This window comes from Aquarana catesbeiana, linkage group LG04, assembly GCF_042186555.1.
Source record: "Aquarana catesbeiana isolate 2022-GZ linkage group LG04, ASM4218655v1, whole genome shotgun sequence".
In the NCBI taxonomy this organism is placed as follows: Eukaryota; Metazoa; Chordata; class Amphibia; order Anura; family Ranidae; genus Aquarana; species Aquarana catesbeiana.
This window is the reverse complement of record NC_133327.1, coordinates 460091987-460115599: the sequence shown is the minus strand read 5'-3', so window position 1 is coordinate 460115599 and position 23613 is coordinate 460091987. Positions and strand designations below refer to the sequence as shown.

Here is a 23613-nt window from a genome sequence, read left to right as displayed (position 1 = left end):
CCCTCGTGCTCGCGATCGCTCGTGGCAGGCGGTCATCGTGACCGTCGGCCACGAGTATCGGCATCCCCGCTGTGCAGCGGGTCGGGTGCGCGCGCCTGCTATGCCAATCCCGCAAGCCGGCGTATAGCTACGACGGTTCGCGGGATCGTGCCAACCTGCCGCAGTATAATGACGGCGGCTGGTCAGCAAGCGGTTAAAGAAGTTCTTCACCTCTTTGAAAAAAATAAAATGGATACTTACCTGTCCAGGGATCCAGCGCTGACCTCACCTGGACTGGTTCTTCGCCAACCTTTGGGTCGACAGCCCCGACATGTTTACTAAGGAAAGCAGCCTGTGACTCCTTGCGACTTGGCTTCCCACTGCGCATGTATGAGACGCATTGTGCTCTGTGAACGGTCCTGCAGCGGTGTGGGACATGTGACGTGTCCCAGAAGGCTGCGAGCAGAGGGAGAACTTTCACTTGGATAACCTAGGCCAGTGATGGCGAACCTTGGCACCCCAGATGTTTTGGAACTACATTTCCCATGATGCTCATGCACTCTGCAGTGCAGATGAGCATCATGTAGCTCCAAAACATCTGGGATGCCAAGGTTCGCCATCACTGGCCTAGGTTATCCAATTAGAAGTAGGTATCAGGTAACTAGTTACCTGCACTCCCCCCCCCAAAAAAAAAAAAAGAAAGAAAAAAAAAGCTTTAAAAGAAGAAGGGGAGGTAGGTGAACTTCCCCTTTATGGGGGAAATTCCACTTTGAGCCTAGGTTCACATTGGAGCGGGTTAGAAATCTTGCGAGTTCAGCTGAACTAACCCAGCAATGCAGTCTGACTTCAGCGGCGATTTGACAGACATCTGTGTGGGTTCCTGCACAGATGTCTATACAAATGGTCCCCTGAAGTCACCAAAAGTAGTACATGAACTTTTTTTGGGAATCGGTGCGACGCCGCAAAGCCAACAACAGCTGCCGATTTGGCATGCCAAATCATACCAATGTGAACCTAGGGTAAACTATGAAAATAAGTGCCAGAAGTTGATGGGTCGCCATGCACAGCTGCTCCAGTCTTAGTGAATTCCCCTTCATCCAGGTACTCTGAGTCATGTCACAACCTGGATAAAGGAGAACCATTTCCGCCATCAGAGGCAGAAGAAACAAACGCCCTCTGTACCGGTAAAAGCTGCCATACATGATTACAGGTGCTATCACTCTGTGTATTGGAGCGTACAGCTGTGCAGTGCCAGGCAGACACCTTGATTGTGCAGCCTGGTCACGTCCCTCCTTATCATCCTCTTTGTCCTCAGCCCCAGTGTCACAGACGACTTGTACCCTGACATCTGACAGAGTACATGACGGCGGGACGTAACAGATGACCGGGCTCGTCACAAGAACTAATTGTAGTGACACTGCCCGCCCCTAGCCCGTGAAGTCTCGCGCATGCGCGGTGGCCGGCCTGATGCTGCCATCCTTCCCAGCTTTCCTCGGTGCTTACCTTCTCTGGCACCTGGCCCACCTAGAGCGCGCCAGACTGATGTGTGCTGCCAGTGGCGCCCCGGGGCTCAGCACTGGGGACACCTTCCTGACACGAGACTGAGCCGTCCGGACACGGAGCACACAGCCCGAGCACAGCGGAGGAAAGGAGCGGTCACTGGACGAGCAGTGACCGGGATTCTTCAGAGTAAGAGCCGAGGGTAATGAAGGGGAGGGGGGACTGTGTGTGTCAAGGACAAGGTGCATAGGAGACTAGAGAGGACGGGGTTGGAATCCAGTGCATGGCAGGTGAGCTGACACTTAGACCCTCTCTGATCCCTGTCTGTGTGTTCGGGCCCCCCTGGGCTCCAGTTCACAGGAGATTTGTGACATTTATCCCAGGCACATCGTGTGCATTTCAGGAGCACATCCTATTCGGCAGCAGATGTGCACAGTCACCAATCGGCGTCTAGCTTCAGCTCCCTCAGTTAAGCGTTGAAAATGAAAGCTAGAAGCTGATTGGTTGCTGTGTACAGCTGCTCCAGAGTCTTACCCACTAAATTAGATGGGACGTGCCAGCCCTGCTGTGACTGCTCTCTACATGACAAGTTACTTTCTAAGGAAATGTGCCTTCTTTTAACAATCTGAAGAGGTACAATAGGAGTTATGGAGTGTTTCAACGCAAATCTGGGAGAATAGACACGCTGGGCTTTGCTGAATCACTCCTCATCAAGTGATCAGATATTAGTGATCCGTGGGATTGAAATGATGGAAATCAGGGATCCTCCAGAGGTTCATTGAGAAATTCATGTCTTGCAGATGAGTAATCACTGACTGCAGCCATTGTTATTTGGAAGCCCCTGAAAATAATGTACATTAGGTGATTTTGAGCCTTTTTTATGTGTTAATAGGAGGGGTAGGATCAGACATTTTTGTCCCCAGTTATTTTTTTTTATTATGGGAGCACTTGAAAAACGCAGGTTACGTCTTTGTTTTTGTTTTTTTTGCATCCTCCCAGTGAAGTGTAAACAATAAAGTCCCTTTTTGCTCCAAAAGTAACTTGTGTACCTTTCTGAACTTCAGGTGTAAAGTTGCTGGCACAATTTAAAGCATGGACATTTGGAGCTTTGATCTACAAAACAGTCTGGTGTGAAAGGGTTCATCCTACGGACCTCCGATGTGTCCGGAGCATTCTTCCCAATGCCCTCCGGTGTCTGGAGCATTCATCCCAATGCCCTCTGATGTACGGAGCAATCATCCCAATGCCCTCCGATGTCCGAAGCAATCATCCCAATGCCCTCTGGTGTCCGGAGCAATCATCCCAATGCCCTCCGATGTCCGGAGCAATCATCCCAATGCCCTCCGGTGTCCAAAGCAATCATCCCAATGCCCTCTGGTGTCCGGAGCAATCATCCCAATGCCCTCCGATGTCCGGAGCAATCATCCCAATGCCCTCCAGTGTCCGAAGCAATCATCCCAATGCCCTCCGGTGTCCGGAGCAATCATCCCAATGCCCTCCAGTGTCCAAAGCAATCATCCCAATGCCCTCCGGTGTCCGGAGCAATCATCCCAATGCCCTCCGGTTTCCGGAGCAATCATCCCAATGCCCTCCGGTGTCCGGAGCAATCATCCCAATGCCCTCTGGTATCTGCAGTATTCATCCCAATGCCCTCCGATGTACGAAGCATTCATCCCAATGCCCTCCGGTGTTCGGAGCAATCATCCCAATGCCCTCCGGTGTCCGGGGCATTCTTCCCGATGCCCTCAGGTGTCCGGGGCATTCTTCCCGATGCCCTCCGGTGTCTGGGGCATTCTTCCCGATGCCCTCCGGTGTCCGGAGCATTCTTCCCAATGCCCTCCGGTGTCCAGAGCATTCTTCCCGATGCCCTCCGGTGTCCGGAGCATTCTTCCCGATGCCCTCCGGTGTCCGGAGCATTCTTCCCGATGCCCTCCGGTGTCCGGAGCATTCTTCCCGATGCCCTCCGGTGTCCGGAGCATTCTTCTCAGTGACAATCACACTAATGAGCTGTATATAAAGTAATTATTATCAAGGGTTCCCTGAGAACAGAACGTTATTTCAAGGATTCTTCTGTGTTAAAAAGGTTGAGAGAGACTGACGTTGATCCTCTTCTATGCTTAATTGCCCACCCAATGTGTATAGTTGTGTCCTTCTGTGTTTGGTAAATTTCTTTCTACACATATTTACCTTTTTAGTAATGCTAAATATTTTGTGTGCTTTATGTGTTAGTGATTACAAAGTTTAAAGACGACGGGCTTCTTTCATAATTTGACACAAGTTATAAAAGTGCTACCCCTACATTTCATTACTTTCATTACTGCGTTCTTATCGTTTGGTAATTTTTTTTTTTTTGTGTTATTTTGCGTATTTTTTTTTTATTGTCTTCATGTGCAGTATAGACTGTTAGTCATGCTCTGAGAGGTTCCTTTGGGAGGAATGTTCCAAACTGATTCAAGCGTGCAGGTTTGAAAGTATTTGTTAAGTCATTCTTATAGAAAAAAAAAAAACTAGCGCCCAGAGATTTTACAGAATTAGAAAGCGAAAGGCCCTGTGTTGGAATTTTCAATAAAGTTTTGTGTGGTTGGACTGTATGGCTAAGCGATGATGGGGATCCAGGCATTTGGCACAGTCTCTGGCAGGGCATCAGGGATGCATTCCAAGCATCTTTTTCAATGTCTGTTTGTGCAAGTTGTTCTGGTGAGCAGTACAAGTAGCAGAAGAAATCCAGCACAAAAGAAAAAAATGCAGCACCAATAGATATAATTATTTATATATACCTCTTTGATGGTGCATGTTTTATGTGTATCATGTGTTTATTGCGAAGAGCTTCCAAAAAATTGTCTAATGTTAGTAAGGCTACATTCACACCAGCGATTAAGGCCAGTGCAAATAGTACCAGCAGGAACCTTCTGATTCTGCTGCGGTTCTCAGCGGTTAGGTGCCGCTTCCGGTCCTGTTCAATATAACGACTGGAACAACGGCTGCATCTATTTACGGCTCTCTGCACAGTCAGTGATTATCTGCCATGAACTTAGCTGAATGCACACAAATTGTGTTATTTTATAGCAGTTCAAACTATCCTGACTGCATCTTGCTGTATAGATATGTTCTTGTGTTTCAGCTTATAAAAAGCAGTGTTCTCTATTTTTTTCAGGCAGGTGGGAATTAAAAAGTAGGCAAGTGGTCAAAATAAAGAAAAAATCAAGAAAAATGGAAACCTTGAGCAAATGTTTTCATTACAAATATACACACACAAGCATGATATGCTTTCTAAATTTCTGAGTAAATGTTAAAGAAGAATTTCATCAACACCCCCCCCCCCCTCGTTTATTTTAAATTACCTTATTTGTTGTTTTATCAACAACAAGTTTATCAAACTTTTATGCCCAGGTCCCAACACCTCCATCTGCTCTTCTGACGTCATCAGGAGACGGCTGTCTCTTTTTCTTCTTGCAGCTGGTCTTTGTGTGTCCAGCTGCAAGAACCAAGAAGAGACAGCCGTCTCCCTGATGATGCACTGCAGCGGATGTACATTTTCACAGATTTGGTCCAAAGCCTCCTGGGATATGTGACACAAGTAGGCAAAAAATCTATTTTCATTTATAAAAAAAAAAATTGGGGCAATTGTGAGAAAGGGATTCATAGTGTGGAAAATAGATGAAGAGGACGAAAGTCCACTTTAATAAGTACCAAATATATCTAGATTCAAAATGCTTATTTTTAAATATTTTAAAGCTATAATAAAGTAACACATTAAAAAAAAAAAAAAGCCGTGCAGCACATTTCTTTAATGTTAAATCTAAATGATGACCCTATAATTTTTTTCTAACTCTGTGGCTAGGAATGCCTAATACATGTTGTTTTTTTCTTTTTCTCAGAGAACAGGTGCAGGTACTCCCCCTTTTCTGTCACCCCTTGGCTCTGTCCCCCATCAACCTCTGAGCATCGTACCTAGGTTACACCCCCTAGATTCCCAGTTACTGCCCCTTTTTATAGAGTATAATTTTTGTACATAATTTGTATGTAACGATAACAAAAAAATAAAATAGATCCCCTGCAGCCAGGAACAATAGACCCCACCCAGGAATAATAGATCACTCCTAGCAACAATAGATCTCCTAGTAGCCACCATCAATAGGCCTTTCAGCAGCCAGCATCAATAGTAGTTCTCTCACAGCAACTTAAGATCCCCTACCAGCTACAAATAGATTATCCTGCATCAATAAGCCCTCCCCCCGCGTCAATAGATACGTCAGCGGCCAGCATCAATGCACCCTCCAGCACACTTCAGCACCCCTTGCCATTATATACATCAAGAGTTGGAAATGCCAGAACTGCGTTTACACTGAAAATAATCCCTGACCTAATATATACCATAAGAGGTGTTTACTTATGTACAGTATATATATCATAAATGTGTGTAGGGGGCTGCTTTATTTTTTTTGTATATATTTTTAAAAATATTTCTTTCCTCTTTATTTAATTAGTATCACGAGGGGGCTGAGAGGATGGGAGGATATAATAACAGTTGTGTAGGAGGGAAGAGCAGAGGATACAACAGCAGGCAGTATGTGCAAGAGAGAAGTACTGGAGTGTGTAAGTGTGCATAGTATATGCAAGAAGGGAGAGCAGAGGGTATTACGACATGTATTATTTGCAGAAGAAGGGCATATTAGCAGTTATCTGTGCAGGGGGGGAGTTGGGGAGGATATGATAGTCAGCAGTATGTGCAGGAGAAGAGTATGGAGGTTAAGACAATCGCCAGCATGTCCAATCCATAGAACCAGACATCCAGCAGCTCAAGCTATAGACAAAAGTTGAATTTTCTTGTAAAAAGGTAGATGACTGCCTGCCACCCAAGCCATTATCATTACCCATTTCATGTAAAAGGTAGGCTCAATGACTGATAGAAAGCATTGGGAAGGGAAGGGAAGGCCAAGCTCAGTCATTACAGGTATAGTCAACATTTTCATATAACTGTTTCTACCTTTTTTATCCTTGGATCTGCTGATCATTTTAACATCAATTTTCCCTGGAGGTAGCCTCTGTTCATGCTTTTCAAGCTTAGCCAAGTGTGTGACAGAATTATTGTTAGAAAGCACTAGGTGATTTAACTCTGAAATTCAAATACCTGTTTTAGTTGGACTAAACAATTGCAGTAATAATGTCTTGTGTGTTTACAGCTGAAGTTCAAGGAACTAGCTAAATATACAGTTGAAATACGTGTACAGTATGTAAACTGTTTTGCCTTCCATAGGGTTTGTAATGTTATTCAGTCTTGTGATCTAGGGTCCCCTTCCCAAAAACACAGCCAGGAAGGCGTAGTAGATCCCATTGCAGTTGAAGAATACAACTTGGTCTAAGCCTGAGTGTACTCAGTGATTGGAGGGCCATCCATAAGCGTTGTCCATTTTAGTGTAACAGACTGTCAGTGCTGTGCAAGGCAGTAGATTCCTTAACACCCAGATATAGTGAAGTTATTCATTACAATGTCTTCCCTCTCAGACATACTTCACAAGTAGGCTAATGTGGTTCTGGGGTTATTCTGTTAGCAGGCAGGAAACTGCTTTCCCAATGCCTTGCATTATATGGCCAGATGTTGACCACAAGTTAGTTACTTGGTGCAGAGGAAGTCAAGTCCTGCTTTTTAGAAGTATGCTCCTGTCCCTTTTCTGAGCAGTAGGTCTGCAGGGAATACCTTTTTATGATCAATGATTTCCAATTTGCCTGCCTATTGTAAGGCATAGTGGTAATCATTAAACATTATACAACTGAAAACAGCTGCACCGCTGACCAGGGTACCAGATTCTACTGATACATATGGGTAGGGTGTCTGGTTCCCTGTGTCAATAGCAACCTTTTCTTTATTGCATATCCATAGAGACCTCACTCTCACCAGACCTGCTTGGTTCCATTAGGAACTAATACCCAAAAAATAGTCAAACCCACAAGTGCTTTTTTCACTACCCTTACTATATGCTGGCTTCAAAATAACACATCCAATAACTTTGTTGTATACCACATTTGAAAGTTAAAATGCACATATTTTGTAAAGGTCTGTACATTAAAGAAAAAGAAAGGACAACTTAGAAGAAAATAGGGACAAGATATGGTGTTAAACAGGGACAGTTGCGAGCCCTGCGTTGTATTGTGATTTGGGGCATGTGCATAGTTTACACTAATGCCCCGTACACACGGTCAGATTTTCCGACAGAAAATGTTCGATGGGAGCTTGTTGTCGGAAATTCCGACCGTGTATAGGCTCCATCAGACATTTTCCATCGGAATTTCCGTCACACAAAATTTGAGATCTGGATACAAAATCCGTTGTCGTAAATTCTGATCGTGTGTACACAATTCCGACGCACAAAGTTCCACGCATGCTCGGAATCAAGCAGAAGAGCCACACTGGCTATTGAACTTATTTTTTTCTCGGCTCGTCATACGTGTTGTACGTCACCATGTTCTTGACGTTCGGAATTTCCGACAAGATTTGTGTGACCGTGTGTATGCAAGACAAGTTTGAGCCAACATCCGTCGTAAAAAATCCATGGATTTTGTTGTCGGAATGTCCAATCGTGCGTACGGGGCATTACGGTGCAAACGGTTGACGGAGAGCTCCATGCTGTACTGGTGGGAAACATAGCACAGGTTCACTTTACAGTAGAATCTGTATATTGGCAACCATCCCAACAACTGATATATGTATATAAAACTGGTAGTCTGTTATCTACAGAGATCAAACACGAGGAGCTATAAAAATATTATTTTAACCTGGAACTTCTCGTTTTTGTGTCATGTTCAATGTATATATGCTTGTTATATGTATATAGAGCAACTCTGTTTTCTTATTACACATACGTACTGTACCTCTGCTTAGTCATACAGCCTAGTGATTGCACTTTACTGCACCTTTTTATCTCGGTGTATGGATTGACCCCAATGACTATATACTTACAGTGGATGTAAAAAGTCTACACACCCTTGTTAAAATGTCAGGTTTCTGCGATGTAAAGAAATGAGGCAAAGATAAATCATTTCAGAACTTTTTCCACCTTTTAATGTGACCTATAAACTGTACAACTCAGTTGAACAACAAAATGAAATCTTTTAGGTGGGGGGGAAGTAAAAATAAAATAACTAAGATGATATGGTTGCATAAGTGTGCACACCCTTAAACTAATCCTTTGTTGAAGCACCTTTTTAACCCCCCTGGCGGTATTCCCGATTCTGGCTCGGGGTGGAATTTCAGAACCAAAAGCGGTAACCCCGAGCCAGACTCGGGATCGCATCGCAGGATCCAGGAAGAGCTTACTTACCTTGTCCCCAGGATCCTGCGATGTCTCCCCGCAGTGTGAGCGGCTCGTCCTCCGCTCGATTCATCCCGGAGCCGATATCCATTCCCTGCGAGCATTGCGACGCACGGGGATGGAGAGTGGCGCCAGATTCAAAAAGTGAAACACACACAATACATACAGTACACTGTAATCTTACAGATTACATTACTATGAAATTATTTCACATCCCCTTTGTCCCTAGTGGTTTCTCAAGTGCCCTGCATGCAGTTTTATATTATAAATACTGTTCTTTCTCTCTGGAAACTGGAGATTGTCCATAGCATCAAACACTGAAAAGTAATGACAGCGAAAATTCTGCAACTGAGCAAATTTCAGTGGTTTTGATTTGATTACATTATTGAATAATTATTATTATTATATTATTATTTGGTATAATTATTTATAGTTATTTATTGTATTAAAATTTATGATTTCGTGTTTCAAACTTTATCATACCCAGGATGTCTACTAGACTCTGGTTTGGACAGATTAAAGTGAGTTATTCCTAAGAATTACAGGCCTACAATATAAAATGCCAAATTTCCATGCAAAATAATGGTACCACTTTCAGCACCAAAAATCTGAAATAATCATACCGCCAGGGAGCCTAATTGCATTACAGTACTCAGACTTTTTGACTTCTTGACTTGGCAATATTTGCCCACTCTTTGCAAAAACAGTCCAAATCTGTCAGATTGTGGGTGCATCTCCTGTGCACAGCCCTCTTCAGGGCACCCAACAGATTTTCAATCGGATTCAGGTCTGGGTTCTGGCTGGGCCATTCCAAAACTTTAATTTTCTTCTTGTGAAGCCATTCCTTTGTTGATTTGGATGTATGCTTTGGGTAGTTGTCATGCTGAAAGATGAAGTTCTTCTTCATGTTCAGCTCTCTAGCAGAAGCCTGAAGGTTTTGTGCTAATCTTAACTGGTATTTGGAACTGTTCATAATTCCCTCTACCTTGACTAAGGCCCCTGTTCCAGCTGAAGAAAAACAGCCACAAATTATGATGCCACCACCATGCTTCATTGTGGGTATGGTGTTCTTTTGGTGATGTGCAATTTTGTTTTTGCACCAAACATATCTCTTGGAACTATGGCCAAAAAGTTCAACCTTAGTTTCATCAGACCATAACACATTTTCCCTCATGCTTTTGGGAGACTTCAGATGTGCTTTTGCTAAATTTAGCTGGGCTTGGATGTTTTTCTTAACAAAAGGCTTTCCGTCTTGCCACACTACCCCATATCCCAGACATATACAGAATACAGGAGGTTGTTGTCACATGTACCACATAGCCAGTATTTGCCAGATATTCCTGCAGCTCCTTTAATGTTGCTGTAGGCCTCTTGGCAGCCTCCCTGACCAGTTTTCTTCTCCTCCTTTCATCAATTTTGGAGGGACGTCCAGTTCTTGGTAATGTCACTGTGCCATATTTTCTCTACTTGACGACTGTCTTCACTGTGTTCCATGGTATATCTAATGCCTTGGAAATTATTTTGTACCCTTCTCCTGACTGATACCTTTTAACAGTGAGATCCCTCTGATGGTTTGGAAGCTCTCTGCGGTCCATGGCTTTTGCTGTAGGATGCGACTAAGAGAATGTCAGGAAAGACCTACCAGTACAGCTGAACTTTCTTTGGAGTGAGCTCTGGTTCACACTGAGCTGCGGGAATGAAGCTGTGTGAGTTCAGTTGAACACGAACGATTTCACTCCTGCATGGCAGTCCTGATTTCGGCTGCGATTTCACAGACATCTGTGCGGGTTTCTGCACAGAAGTCAATGAAAATCGCACACTGAAATCACAAAAAAAAGTACAGAAACTACTTTCTGAAATCGGTGTGGCACCACAAATGCAGCGTCGCATCGATTAGGACGGTGCCATTGCCGGCAATTCTCGCAAATTTGACATGTCAAATCGCATGTCAAAACGCACCATTTTGAACCAGGGCTTAATCAGAGGCACTTTAAATGATGGCAGGTATGTACTGACTCCTATTTAACAAGAGTTGGAATGTGATTGCTTAATTCTGAATATAGCTACATCCCCAGTTATAAGAGGGTGTGCACACTTATACAACCACATTATTTTATTTTTACTCCCCCCCCCCCCCAAAAAAAAAAAGATTTCAGTTTGTTTTTCAATTGAGTTGTACAGTTTTAGGTCACATTAAAGGTAGAAAAAGTTGTGAAAAGATTAATTATTGTCTCATTTTTTTACATCACAGATACCTGACATTTTAACAGGGGTGTATAGAATTTTATTTATACCTACTGTATATACTGTATGTAAAGTGCAGAAAATATGATTTGTTGCCCATAGCATCACCTTAGAGCTCTCATTACTGCTGTTAAAATTAAACGGGGATTCTTATTGTTTGCTATGAACAGCAAGGAATTTGACAAAAGCTCTCCAACACGTTCTGCCCCATTGCCTGGTTCTAAGGCAAACTTTGATCATTGTTACCAATATAGTTATAGTTAGGGTGATCACCAATCTTCTCTGTCTACACTGTTGGGTCCTATGTTTTTGTTGGGGCTGACAGAAGAAGGCACTAAGCACTGCAGGAGATTGACACTCCTGAAAATGTTGGTATCTGCATAGATTTTAGGGGACAATTTCTCTGCGATGGAGAGGACTTAAAGTGTAAGTAAACCCTCCTATCGTTTTCAGCCAAGGAAACTGCCATCTTTGCCTCTGTTTAATCTACAAATGCCATGATGCTGCACATGTGATCAGTTATGACACCAGCCATTGGATGGTTTGACAGTTTGATTGACAGCACAACCAATCGGAGTGTTACATTTCCAGCACTTCCCGGAAATGAAACTGTTTTATGGATGGGTTTACTTCCGCTTTAAGCAGTACAGGCAGTAGCAAAGGTGTGAGTATTTACTTACTTTACAGGTAACAATCTTAGTTGGACTATTATTTAGTTAACTGAGTTGCTTCAAAGATGACTGTAATACCTTCATGTCTTAGTGCATGCCACTGGAACACGAAGTACAAAAGTACCTTTTTATTTTCTGTTAAAGAGAAGTAGGGCCAAAGCTCCTTTGTCCCCACTTCTTACATAGTAGGTAAGGTTGAAAAAAGGCACAAGTCCATCAAGTCCAACCTATGTGTGTGATTATATCATGGGGATCACAGGAGGAAATTAACAACAAAAAAACTTTTTGCTTGTGTTTGATTGAAATGATCGCAGCTTCACCTTTATTTACGTAGTCAGTGAACATCCACTTTGCTAAGTGAACAGTCTATATTCCTTTAGTAAATCAACCCAAGTGTCCCTATTTGTACTTGTATTGTGTGCACCACGATGATCACAGCAATACATCATTAGTCCAAATTAAAAACATATTGATGGCAAAAAAGAATAGGATGTTTCTTATTGATGTTCATTTTCCTGTTTTCAAACATTCGTCTAGCCTGGGAGTCTGTGCGAAAAGTCATGAAATTGAATTGGCCTGCCTATTTAGGCAGTGGTGGACCCTTGAAGGCAGTGTTTGGGGAACATATTACAGCACTAATTGAAGCACAGAGTATTTCTATTTTTGAGCCATTTGGCTCAATGCACTTTTTGGGCAACATTCGGCAGGCACCAGGAAGTGGAGGCAAGAGTGCCAAATGCTCCATTTTTATTGTCTGTGCATACAAAGCCTTTTGAATCTTTACAAATTTCATATCGCTGTGGATTTCCGTGTGTTATGATGTCAGCATGCTAACTGTCACCCACTGTTTTGTTATATATCTTATCATTTTAAACGAAAATTGCATAAAGTGTTCATATCTGTACAGTTTTAAATGCAGACAGCTTTAGAGGCTCTACCACAAATAAAATAAAATAAAACACTTGTGCGATTCAGTTCCTATGAAAGCATCCTTTCATCAGTTTGTGTTTTGCTTACTAGTTCCAGGACATCGACTCAGGACTAGTATGTGGTAGTCAGGGAATGGTTATTCCCATGAGAGCTTAATCGCACAGGTGTTTTGCTGCTGGCCTTATGATAAACTGATTAACAAGGAGGCATCCCTTGCCAAACACCAGCAATCTCCTTTTAACTGTTAAGGGATATCAAGTCCTCCATAGTAACCAGATGGTCACAAGCCTGGTGCACAAAAAAGAAATGGTCCAGATCCAGTTCATATTCTTGGCACTGTAAAAACAACCAGCAGAATCACCTGGACAAGCCTTCCATGGATGTTAGAATCTAGATGAAGTTCCCAAACCTTACGGTTAACTTCTGGTAACAGTGCCCAAAAGGGCCACTTTCTGCGTTGTTTCTCACTAATAATACTTTTATGTCAGAGAAGGGATGGGAATGAAACAGATCCATATAGAGAGCCATAGCTGTTTGCTTTGACAAATTGGTTGTACAGACAATGCTAACATACAGAAGACTACACCAAAGCCCATTGGCATTATCACATAGAAAATTGTTCTCTATGTAGGGCTGTTCTATCCTACATCTCTCTTTTGCTTCTCAAGAACAAAAAAACTGCTTCTTCCAAATTCCTTCATATGAGCCTAAGCAGGTTAATTTACATTGTGTGGCTAGGAGCATTTTGGGTTTTTACAAAGATTCTGTTGTTTTCAATAAGACAAATTCTTTCTGGTGTTTTCCTAGTGTGATTAGAGTATCAGCAATGCCTTATCACTATATACAGCGCTACTAGGCAAGAAACGGAGCCTGCATATGTGATGAATATGGATGCTCTAACATAAGTATATATTTAAATCATCCATAGATGGATCGAAATTTGGCAGATTCAGCAGGGACTGGCTAATATTCACTCCATCTACGGGCAGGCTGGTTGTACAGGAGTTAATCTCTCGATAGACATTCTGTACAACCAGCCTGTTGTGTTTTTGTTTTGTTTTTTACGCCCGAGCAGTGCCACCAACTATAGCCGGCAACACTGATCATCGTATTCAGCTGGCAGGTTGAATGAAAAAAAAAAGTGCCAATTTCTCCCATCCACAAATTTGATGTGTCGATTCGATGAATAGCTTCTGTAGCGCTCTTGGGTTCTGCCAACTGGGAGCCTTCCCCCCCCTGGCAGAACACAATGGCTCTGGTTAAGCAAAAACGAATGTACAATACATGGCCTGCCTTACATAGTTAAGTTGAAAAAAGACAGTTCTCCATCCAGGTAAAAATGTTATACTAAACCCCCTGTTTGATCCAGTAGAAAGCAAAAATAATTGCAAAGCTTGGTCCAGTTTGCTCCAAAGGAAAGAATACCTTCCTGATCCCTAAGGGCAATCTGATAACTTGCTGTATTAACAGTTTGTAAAATTTATAACAAAAAAAATATTTTAAACCATTCATCTGGACAAGATTTTTAACAAATTAACATTTTTTGGTTGTCCATTTTACTTGTTTCTAATTGTCTTCTTAGAAATATGCCCAAGTCAGTCCCACCACATCTGGTATATTCATGCCAGATGTGGTGGGACTGACTTGGGCAGCTATTCCAGTGCAGTCACACCACATAAGGCAAAATGCCTTGTCTTCTTAAGGCTCAATTCACACCTATGCAGGTTGCATTTGATGCATTCTACAGTGCATTTTGCAGTGCTTTCTGCGTTTTTAGACACGTTTTTGATGCATTCCGCATTTTTTATTTTTGTTGGGCAGATTAAAAAAAATGCAAATTGTGGCAAAAATGCATTACATGCTTTTCTGCAGCTTTTCCATTGAAGTCTATTGAACCAAAAAAAGCAAAAAAAAACCCACCTTTTTTGTGTTTAAAAAAGTCCCTGACCCTTTTCAAAAACATAGTTGCTGAAAAAAGCATAGATGTGATTGTGTCCCATAGGAAACCATGTTAAATGAACTTTAGTGCGTTTTTGCAAAAAACGCATTAGTGTGAACCGAGCCTGAGTGCCCATTTCACATCACTGCATAGTGGTGGTGTGCGCTAAAAAAAAGGATTGCATGCAGTACTTTTCTTCAGTGCAGCACAGTGTGAGGCAATTTACTGCCTCAGACTGTGTTGCCAAGTTGAACTTTATGAAATGTCTGTGTGACATTTCGATAAGGTTTATTTTAAAGAAAAAAAATGAACAATGCAATGCCCCGTGATCAGCGCATCATCACTGCACTGATCCGGTCAGACCGCACCACACTCCAGCCACTGCATTGTAACGTTGCTGCTGGTGTGAATTAGCCTTAAGTCTTTCCAAACGCCTTAATTACAAACTGCTTGGATCCTTTTTTTTTTAATATGTATAATGTAGTGTGAAAGGGGCCTTATATAAATTTGGGCATTGATTATCTCGTTACAATGGCATCCAAAAGTGGGTGGGTAAATTGGGCAGCAAGCGAACATGTTGTCTCTGAAGTTGATGTGTTGAAAGCAGAAAAAATTAGCAAGTCAGAACAAGTCCAAAAACTGCAGCTTGTGTGGAATGTTTATGGTCTGCAGTGATCAGGACTTGGCAAAAGTGGTCCAAGAGAGGAAAACTGGTGGACCGATGACAGGGCCATAGACAGCTAAAGCTCATTGATGCATGTGGAAAGCAAAGGCTCGCATTGTGCAGTCCGATCCAAAGAAGAGCTACTATAGCTCAAATGAAAAAGTTAATGCTGGTTGCAATAGAAAGGTGTCAGAACACACAGTGCAGCGCAGTTTGTTGCATAATGGGCCTGCGTACCCACAGACCAGTCAGGGCCCCCATGCTGACCCATGTCCACAGCCAAAAGCACATACAATGGGCAGGTACGCATCAGACCTGGACCATGGAGCAATGTAAGAAGCTGATCAAATAGAAAATTAGTGTGTGTCACTACACTAAAGACATGAAACAAAACTATTTTGAAATAAACACTGCTACTTTAAAAATTAGAAAATGCCAAAAAACATGTGTCATTAATATTAGTGTAAAACCAATACCAATTTACACTTATATGAATGACACACGTTTTTTGGTATTTTTAAAGTAGCAGCATTTATTTCAGTATAGTTTTTGTTTGTCGGTGATGCACACAAATTTTGTACTGGGAAATTGATTATTGGTTAATGTTAATTAATATTAATGACACACGTTTTTTAATGTAAGAAGGTGGTCTGGTCTGATGGACTTCAAGAATGGTTTTAGGAACACAACGCGTGTGGGGTGTTTACTTGGCCTCCAAATTCTTATGATCTAAATCTAATTGAGCATCTGTGGGATGTGGTAAAAAAATAAGGCTAATCCATGGAGGGCCCATCTTGTAATTTACAGGAGTTAAGGATGCTACTGATGGCTTGGTGTCAGATACCAACAGCATACCTTCAGAGGTGTATTTGAGCCCATGCCTCATCCGGTTTTAGTGGGTGGTAATATTAAAGATGCATTTGTCTAAAAAGCCACACGTTCATTTCTTCTTCCTTTTTTTTTTTGTTTTGTAAGTGTGGCCAGGGAAGCCCCTTCCACAAACCATACCCCCCCCCCCCCCCCATCTAATTACACCATAAAATAAAAAAGCTACATTTCCAAAATACCTAAAACATCAGACCTGTGGCTGGGCCTTGCATCATCTTGCTTCTTCACTGTGGACTTGGAGTGTCCCCCTTTAGGTGCCCATATTGCACGTTATGTAGACATTTCTCATTTTGGTCCATTGGTGGGGTTGATGCTGAATCCTGAAGGCTGCGACACAGTGACATAATGACATGGGGCGATGATAAGATGTGTTGCCAGTGGCCAGGACAGCTGCAGTGGATCATCAGTCTTTACTCCTATAAGAGGTCTTGGTGGGTCACTTGACAACAGACTTGGGTGAGTAAAACACTACTTTTTTTTTTCTTTCTTTTATGGATGGTGGGATGGGATCATTCCCAATCTTGCGAAGAGATGGGCTTTAAAGTGGAGTTCTACTAATTGCATTCAAAGCTTTGCTATAGGGAACATTTAGAAATGCTTTTTTTTTTCAGGCAGTACCCCGAAAATGTATTATTTGTCTGTCTTAAAATCCTCCTAAAAAATAGCAGTGTACTTTTTGGTATGTGAGGATGTCTAGGCACTCCTGTGCCTACAACCTCATGGCTGTGGAAGGAATCTGAGACACTGCTACCTCTGATTGCTAATCTCAGAGTTTTAGTGACTAATACTGTGCACAACCGTTCTGCTCACTGCTCATGCAGGAGGCTCTGCTGCCGGCAGAATAAGGCAAAATGAGTCAGTAATAGGTAAAAGATGAGCTGCAAAGAGACCACAGGCAATGCTGGTGGCTTGTCCTTTGCCCTCTGCTTCCAGAGTTCAGTTCCCATTTTAATTGAACCTACTCTGAGAAAACAGTTTTTATGTGTTATGGGCTTTCAATAAGATGCTCAGTAGTGTTTCCAATGCAGATTTGAAAATAAGAATGGCCAACTGTTGATTTTCATTGTCAACAGAATTATTTATTCTTCTTTTCTATGGTGTTTTTTTTTTTTTTTTTCAGCCTTAAGCCCGGCCATAAGCATTTTCATTTTTTTTTTCTTTCAGCCTGTGAATCTCCCACTCCCGCCTATTGTATTTTAACAGTTTGCACCCTGATTGGCTGCAGTCACTGTTCAACAAAATTTTTCTGTCCGACTCCTGTCATTTCTCAAACGAAGCTCATTGAGCAGGGTGATGTTGGCTGAGCCACCCAAGCCTGGAATATCTGTTACCTTGTGAAGGCTTAATATTGACAGTGTTAGTTCAGCGAGGTATTCTCTATGGGCTCATGCACACTGCAGCAATGTGTCCATAGACACTGCAGGGTTTGGGTTTTTTTTTTTTTTTTTGCCCGTAAACTCATATGCCGGAAAACGCATGGACACTTTGGCTAACCTGGAGGGGAGTTTCCAGGCAGAAAAAAAGGAAATGAAAGCTCAAAAAAGCTCAAATGCCTGTAGGTGCATCTTCTTTGAGCTGCAATATGCATGAGCCCTATAGGATTCAATGGTGAGCCCACAGTGGGGCTTATTTACTAAAACAGGGGAGTGCAAATTCTGGTGTAGCTCTGCATAGAAACCAATCGGCTTCCACGTTTTGCTGAAGATAGAAGCTGATAGGTTTGCACCAGATTTTGCACTCTCCAGTCTTAGTAAATCAACCCCAGTGTGTGTGCCTGGCTCAGTAAAGGTTTCCTCTGATCCATCCTGCCATTTTTCTAAGTTTGAGAAATGAATAGGGTTGGGGCCCAGCCACACCAGAGGGTGCACTTATGTTCCGTGTAATGCGTGCTTTCTGGTGTGCAATATGTAGGTTTGGTGCAATGCACTGTTACATTGCACCCCACTGCTTTTTTTTTTTTTTAATTATTTGCTTTTTAACAAATGACATTTCATTCAACTTTATGGGCCACAACGCGTTGTGATGTGTTTCAACACGTCCCAATGTGCTGCATTGCATGGAAATGCAACCTGTCCTTTTTTCAGCACGCAGTGCATTGGCATGAACTGAAACATTAACCTCCCTGGCGGTATGATTATTTCGGATTTTAGGTGCTGAAAGCGGTACCATTATTTTGCATGGAAATTTGGCGTTTTATATTGTAGGTCTGTAATTCTTAACAATAACACACTTAAATCTGTCCAAACAAGAGTCTAGTAGATATCCCGGGTATGATAAAGTTTGAAACACAAAAACATAAATTATAATATAATAAATAAAAATAAATAATTAAAAAAAATAAAAATAAATAGTAATAAAATAAATTTCCCCACGATTCACTATCGCTCAATTCTGCAAGTGTTCTAATTTACTATCGCTGTTTTCTAGCTGGTCTAAAGCCATTTTTGACGTAAAGGGACACTTTTTGTTTGCTATGGACAATCTCCAGTTTCCAGGCAGAAAGAACAGTATATATCACATAAAACTGCATGCAGGGCATTGACCAAAGCACTGGGGACAAAAGGGATGTGAAATCATTTCATACAGTACTGTAATCTGTAAGATTACAGTACTGTATGTGTTATGATTTTGACATTTTTTTGAATTTGCCGCCAGGCTCTGCCCCCGTGCGTCGCGACGCTCGCAGGGAACGGAGCCTGGCACAGAGAGGCTTCGGGCAGAGGACACAGCCCGCGCAGGATCCCGGGGACAAGGTAAGTAATGCCACACCAGGATCCTGCGATGTAATCCCGAGTGTGGCTCGGGGTTACCGCTAATGGTCCTGATTTTTAACCCCGAGCCACACTCGGGAAAACCGCCAGGGAGGTTAAGGCTCCATTCACACCTGGGCGATTTAAATCACGGGCAGAATCGACGCAATTCCACCCGTGATTCCAAATCACAAGGCACATTTGCAATGCCATTACTTGTTAACCTCTTAAGGACCAGCCACCACAGTTGTACTGTGGCAATGTGGCTGGTTCCCGCCAATCACCATCATTGTACGTTGGCTCGTATGTGGCAATTTGTGGGCAGGTGGGGTGGACTCGATGTCCGCTGGCTACCCACGATCGTTCCCTGCAGTGACAGAATGGGGATCTGCCTGTGTAAACAAGGCAAATCTCAGTTCTGACAGGGGACATCACACAGATCCTGTCTTTCTGCTATGCAGGAAGACGGATCTGTGTATTTCCCCAGTCGCACAGTCCCCCATACAGTTAGTAAACACACTGAGGGAGCACATTTAATCTCTTGATCGCCCCTAGTGTTAACCCCTTCCCTGCCAGTGTCATTAGTATAATAACTGCATTTTTGTTTTGTTTTGTTTTTTTGAGAAAAGGATGTTTTAACCACTTCAGCCCCGGAAGGTTTTACCCCCTTCCTGACCAGAGCACTTTTTACAATTCGGCACTGCATCGCTTTAACTGCTAATTGCGCGGTCATGCAATGCTGTACCCAAACGAAATTTGCGTCCTTTTCTTCCCACAAATAGAGCTTTCTTTTGATGGTATTTGATCACCTCTGCCGTTTTTATTTTTTGCGCTATACACGGAAAAAGACCGAAAATTTTGAAAAAAAATGATATTTTCTACTTTTTGTTCTAAAAAAAATCCAATAAACTCAATTTTAGTCATACATTTAGGCCAAAATGTATTCGGCCACATGTCTTTGGTAGAAAAAATGTCAATAAGTGTATATTTATTGGTTTGCGCAAAAGTTATAGCGCCTACAAACTAGGGTACATTTTCTGGAATTTACACAGCCTTTAATTTATGACTGCCTATGTCGTTTCTTGAGGTGCTAAAATGGCAGGGCAGTACAAAACCCCCACAAATGACCCCATTTTGGAAAGTAGACACCCCAAGGAATTTGCTGAGAGGCATGTTGAGCCCATTGAATATTCATTTTTTTTGTCCCAAGTGATTGAATAATGACAAAAAAAAAAAAAAATTACAAAAAGTTGTCACTAAATGATATATTGCTCACACAGGCCATGGGCATATGTGGAATTGCACCCCAAAATACATTTAGCTGCTTCTCCTGAGTATGGGGATACCACATGTGTGGGACTTTTTGGGAGCCTAGCCGCGTACGGGGCCCCCGAAAACCAATCACTGCCTTCAGGATTTCTAAGGGCGTACATTTTTGATTTTACTCCTCACTACCTATCACAGTTTTGAAGGCCATAAAATGCCCAGATGGCATAAAACCCCCCCAAATGACCCCATTTTGGAAAGTAGACACCCCAAGCTATTTGCTTTGAGGCATGTTGAGTCCATGGAATTTTTTATATTTTGACACAAGTTGCGGGAAAGTGACAAATTTTTTTTTTTTTTTTTTTTTTTTTTGCACAAAGTTGTCACTAAATGATATATTGCTCACACAGGCCATGGGCATATGTGGAATTGCACCCCAAAATACATTTAGCTGCTTCTCCTGAGTATGGGGATACCACATGTGTGGGACTTTTTGGGAGCCTAGCCGCGTACGGGGCCCCGAAAACCAAGCACCGCCTTCAGGATTTCTAAGGGCATACATTTTTGATTTTACTCCTCACTACCTATCACAGTTTCGGAGGCCATGGAATGCCCAGGTGGCACAACCCCCCCCCCAAATGACCCCATTTTGGAAAGTAGACACCCCAAGCTATTTGCTGAGAGGCATGGTGAGTATTTTGCAGCTCTCATTTGTTTTTGAAAATAAAGAAAGACGAGAAAAAAAATTTTTTTTTTTCTTTTTTCAATTTTCAAAACTTTGTGACAAAAAGTGAGGTCTGCAAAATACTCACTATACCTCTCATCAAATAGCTTGGGGTGTCTACTTTCCAAAATGGGGTCATTTGGGGGGGTTTTTTGCCACCTGGGCATTCCATGGCCTCCGAGACTGTGATAGGCAGTGAAGAGTGAAATCAAAAATTTACGGCCTTAGAAAGCCTGAAGGCGGTGCTTGGTTTTTGGGGTCCCGTACGCGGCTAGGCTCCCAAAAAGTCTCACACATGTGGTATCCCCGTACTCAGGAGAAGCAACAGAATGTATTTTGGGGTGTAATTTCACATATTCCCATGGCATGTTTGAGCAATATATCATTTAGTGACAACTTTGCGCAAAAAAAAATAAAAAAAATAAAAAATTGTCTCTTTCCCGCAACTTGTGTCACAATATAAAATATTCCATGGACTTGACATGCCTCTCAGTAAATAGCTTGGGGTGTCTACTTTCCAAAATGGGGTCATTTGGGGGGGTTTTGAACTGTCCTGGCATTTTATGCACAACATCTAGAAGCTTATGTCACACATCACACACTCTTCTAACCACTTGAAGACAAAGCCCTTTCTGACACTTTTTGATTACATAAAAAAATAATTTTTTTTTGCAAGAAAATTACTTTGAACCCCCAAACATTATATATTTTTTTAAAGCAAATGCCCTACAGATTAAAATGGTGGGTGTTTCATTTTTTTTTTTCACACAGTATTTGCGCAGCGATTTTTCAAACGCATTTTTTGGGGAAAAAACACACTTTTTTAAATTTTAATGCACTAAAACACACTATATTGCCCAAATGTTTGATGAAATAAAAAAGATGATCTTAGGCCGAGTACATGGATACCAAACATGACATGCTTTAAAATTGCGCACAAACGTGCAGTGGCGACAAACTTAATACATTTTTAAAAGCCTTTAAAAGCCTTTACAGGTTACCACTTTAGATTTACAGAGGAGGTCTACTGCTAAAATTACTGCCCTCGATCTGACGTTCGCGGTGATACCTCACATGCATGGTGAAATTGCTGTTTACATTTGACGCCAGACCGACGCTTGCGTTCGCCTTAGCGCGAGAGCAGGGGGGACAGGGGTGCTTTTTTTTTTTTTTTTTTTTTATTATTATTATTTTTTTATCTTATTTTTAAACTGTTCCTTTCATTTTTTTTTTTTTTAAATCATTTTTATTGTTATCTCAGGGAATGTAAATATCCCCTATCATAGCAATAGGTAGTGACAGGTACTCTTTTTTGCAAAAATTGGGGTCTATTAGACCCTAGATTTCTCCTCTGCCCTCAAAGCATCTGACCACACCAAGATCGGTGTGATAAAATGCTTTCCCAATTTCCCAATGGCACTGTTTACATCCGGCGAAATCTAAGTCATAAAATGCTCGTAGCTTCCGGTTTCTTAGGCCATAGAGATGTTTGGAGCCACTCTGGTCTCTGATCAGCTCTATGGTCAGCTGGCTGAATCACCGGCTGCATTCTCAGGTTCCCTGTTGAGACAGGAGAGCCAGAGAAAAACACGGAAGACGTTGGGGGGGGGGGGGGCATTCCCTCCCACTGCTTGTAAAAGCAGTCTAGAGGCTAATTAGCTGCTAGGATTGCTTTTACATGAAAGCCAATCGCTGGCTGAAAAGAATGATACCAAGATGATACCTAAACCTGCAGGCATCATTCTGGTATAACCACTCAAAGTCGTGAATGGCGTACCTGAAGACAAAAAAATGGTTAACAATAAAGCACAGTAAACGGTAAGGTATGCATATCTGAAAAGCAAACATGATAAAACATAACAACAATAAAACATTGCAGAATAGAATACAGTAAAAAAGAGCAGAACAATAGAGAGAGAATAGAGAGAGAGAACAATAAAACGACAACTATTTTTTTTTTATTTTATATTTTTGTTTGTGTTTTTTTTTTTTTTTTTTACACTTTTTTTTGTAACTAACTTTTATAACTGTAACCGGTTCCAGGTTCGGGTCTCTCAAAATGCGATGGCATCTTGGGAGACCCTGTGAAAGTGTGCCTAGTCTGTGCAATGCTGTACCCTACGCTAATACTCACCTAGTGAATGGTAGTGTTCAAAACATTCACCAATGCAAAGACCAGGATTGTCAGGACAGGAGGGACAATAATAGTGGGTGTCACGCCTATATCTGCGTTTGCTGCAGACACGACATCTTTTTTGGGGGGGGGTTCGTTGGGTAGGGGTACTCGGGAGGACATAAAGAAAATGCCTCTCATGCAGCCGACTGCATTTGGTTGGGGATGTGAATGGGGGAAGTACGGGCGCTGCAGAAGCGGTGGGTTCCCAATTAGGATTGGCGAATGCAGCAGGAAGGGCACTATGGACACGACGGGCCTGTGTTTGTCTTCTTGGTGGCAGCGGGACACTACTTGTGCTTGCCACCTCACCAGCTTGAACTGCACTTATGGGACTCGCCACGTCACCAAGTGTTACTGCAGTGCTGGTTTGACTACGACCGGGGTGTACTAGGGCGCTGGTGCTTGCCAGTTCACCAAAACACTACCAAAAAAACTGTTAGAGATTGCAGGGATCAGGCCTGACTCTGCGAACGCTGCAGTTATGCGTTTAGTGTTTTGTAAGTGTCAGTGATCGATCGATACTGCACTTGGGTGGGCTGGGCTGGGCTGGGCCGGGCAGAGGGGCAAAACGC

General features: G+C 42.3%; 1 protein-coding gene across 2 annotated transcripts in view; it reads left to right on the top strand.

Moving 5' to 3' along the window:
* Window positions 1-1401: 1401 nt before the first annotated feature.
* Window positions 1402-23613, top strand: part of ZBTB18 (zinc finger and BTB domain containing 18) — a 33438-nt gene continuing 11226 nt past the window's right edge. Inside the window, exon 1 of one of the 2 annotated variants that reach the window (XM_073627548.1) lies at window positions 1402-1668. In XM_073627548.1, coding sequence (XP_073483649.1) covers window positions 1428-1668 — 241 coding nt within the window. In that variant the 5' untranslated portion in view covers window positions 1402-1427. Of the gene's footprint in view, window positions 1669-1745; window positions 1770-23613 lie in introns of those variants that run through there. The other variant, XM_073627550.1, reaches the window with a different exon arrangement.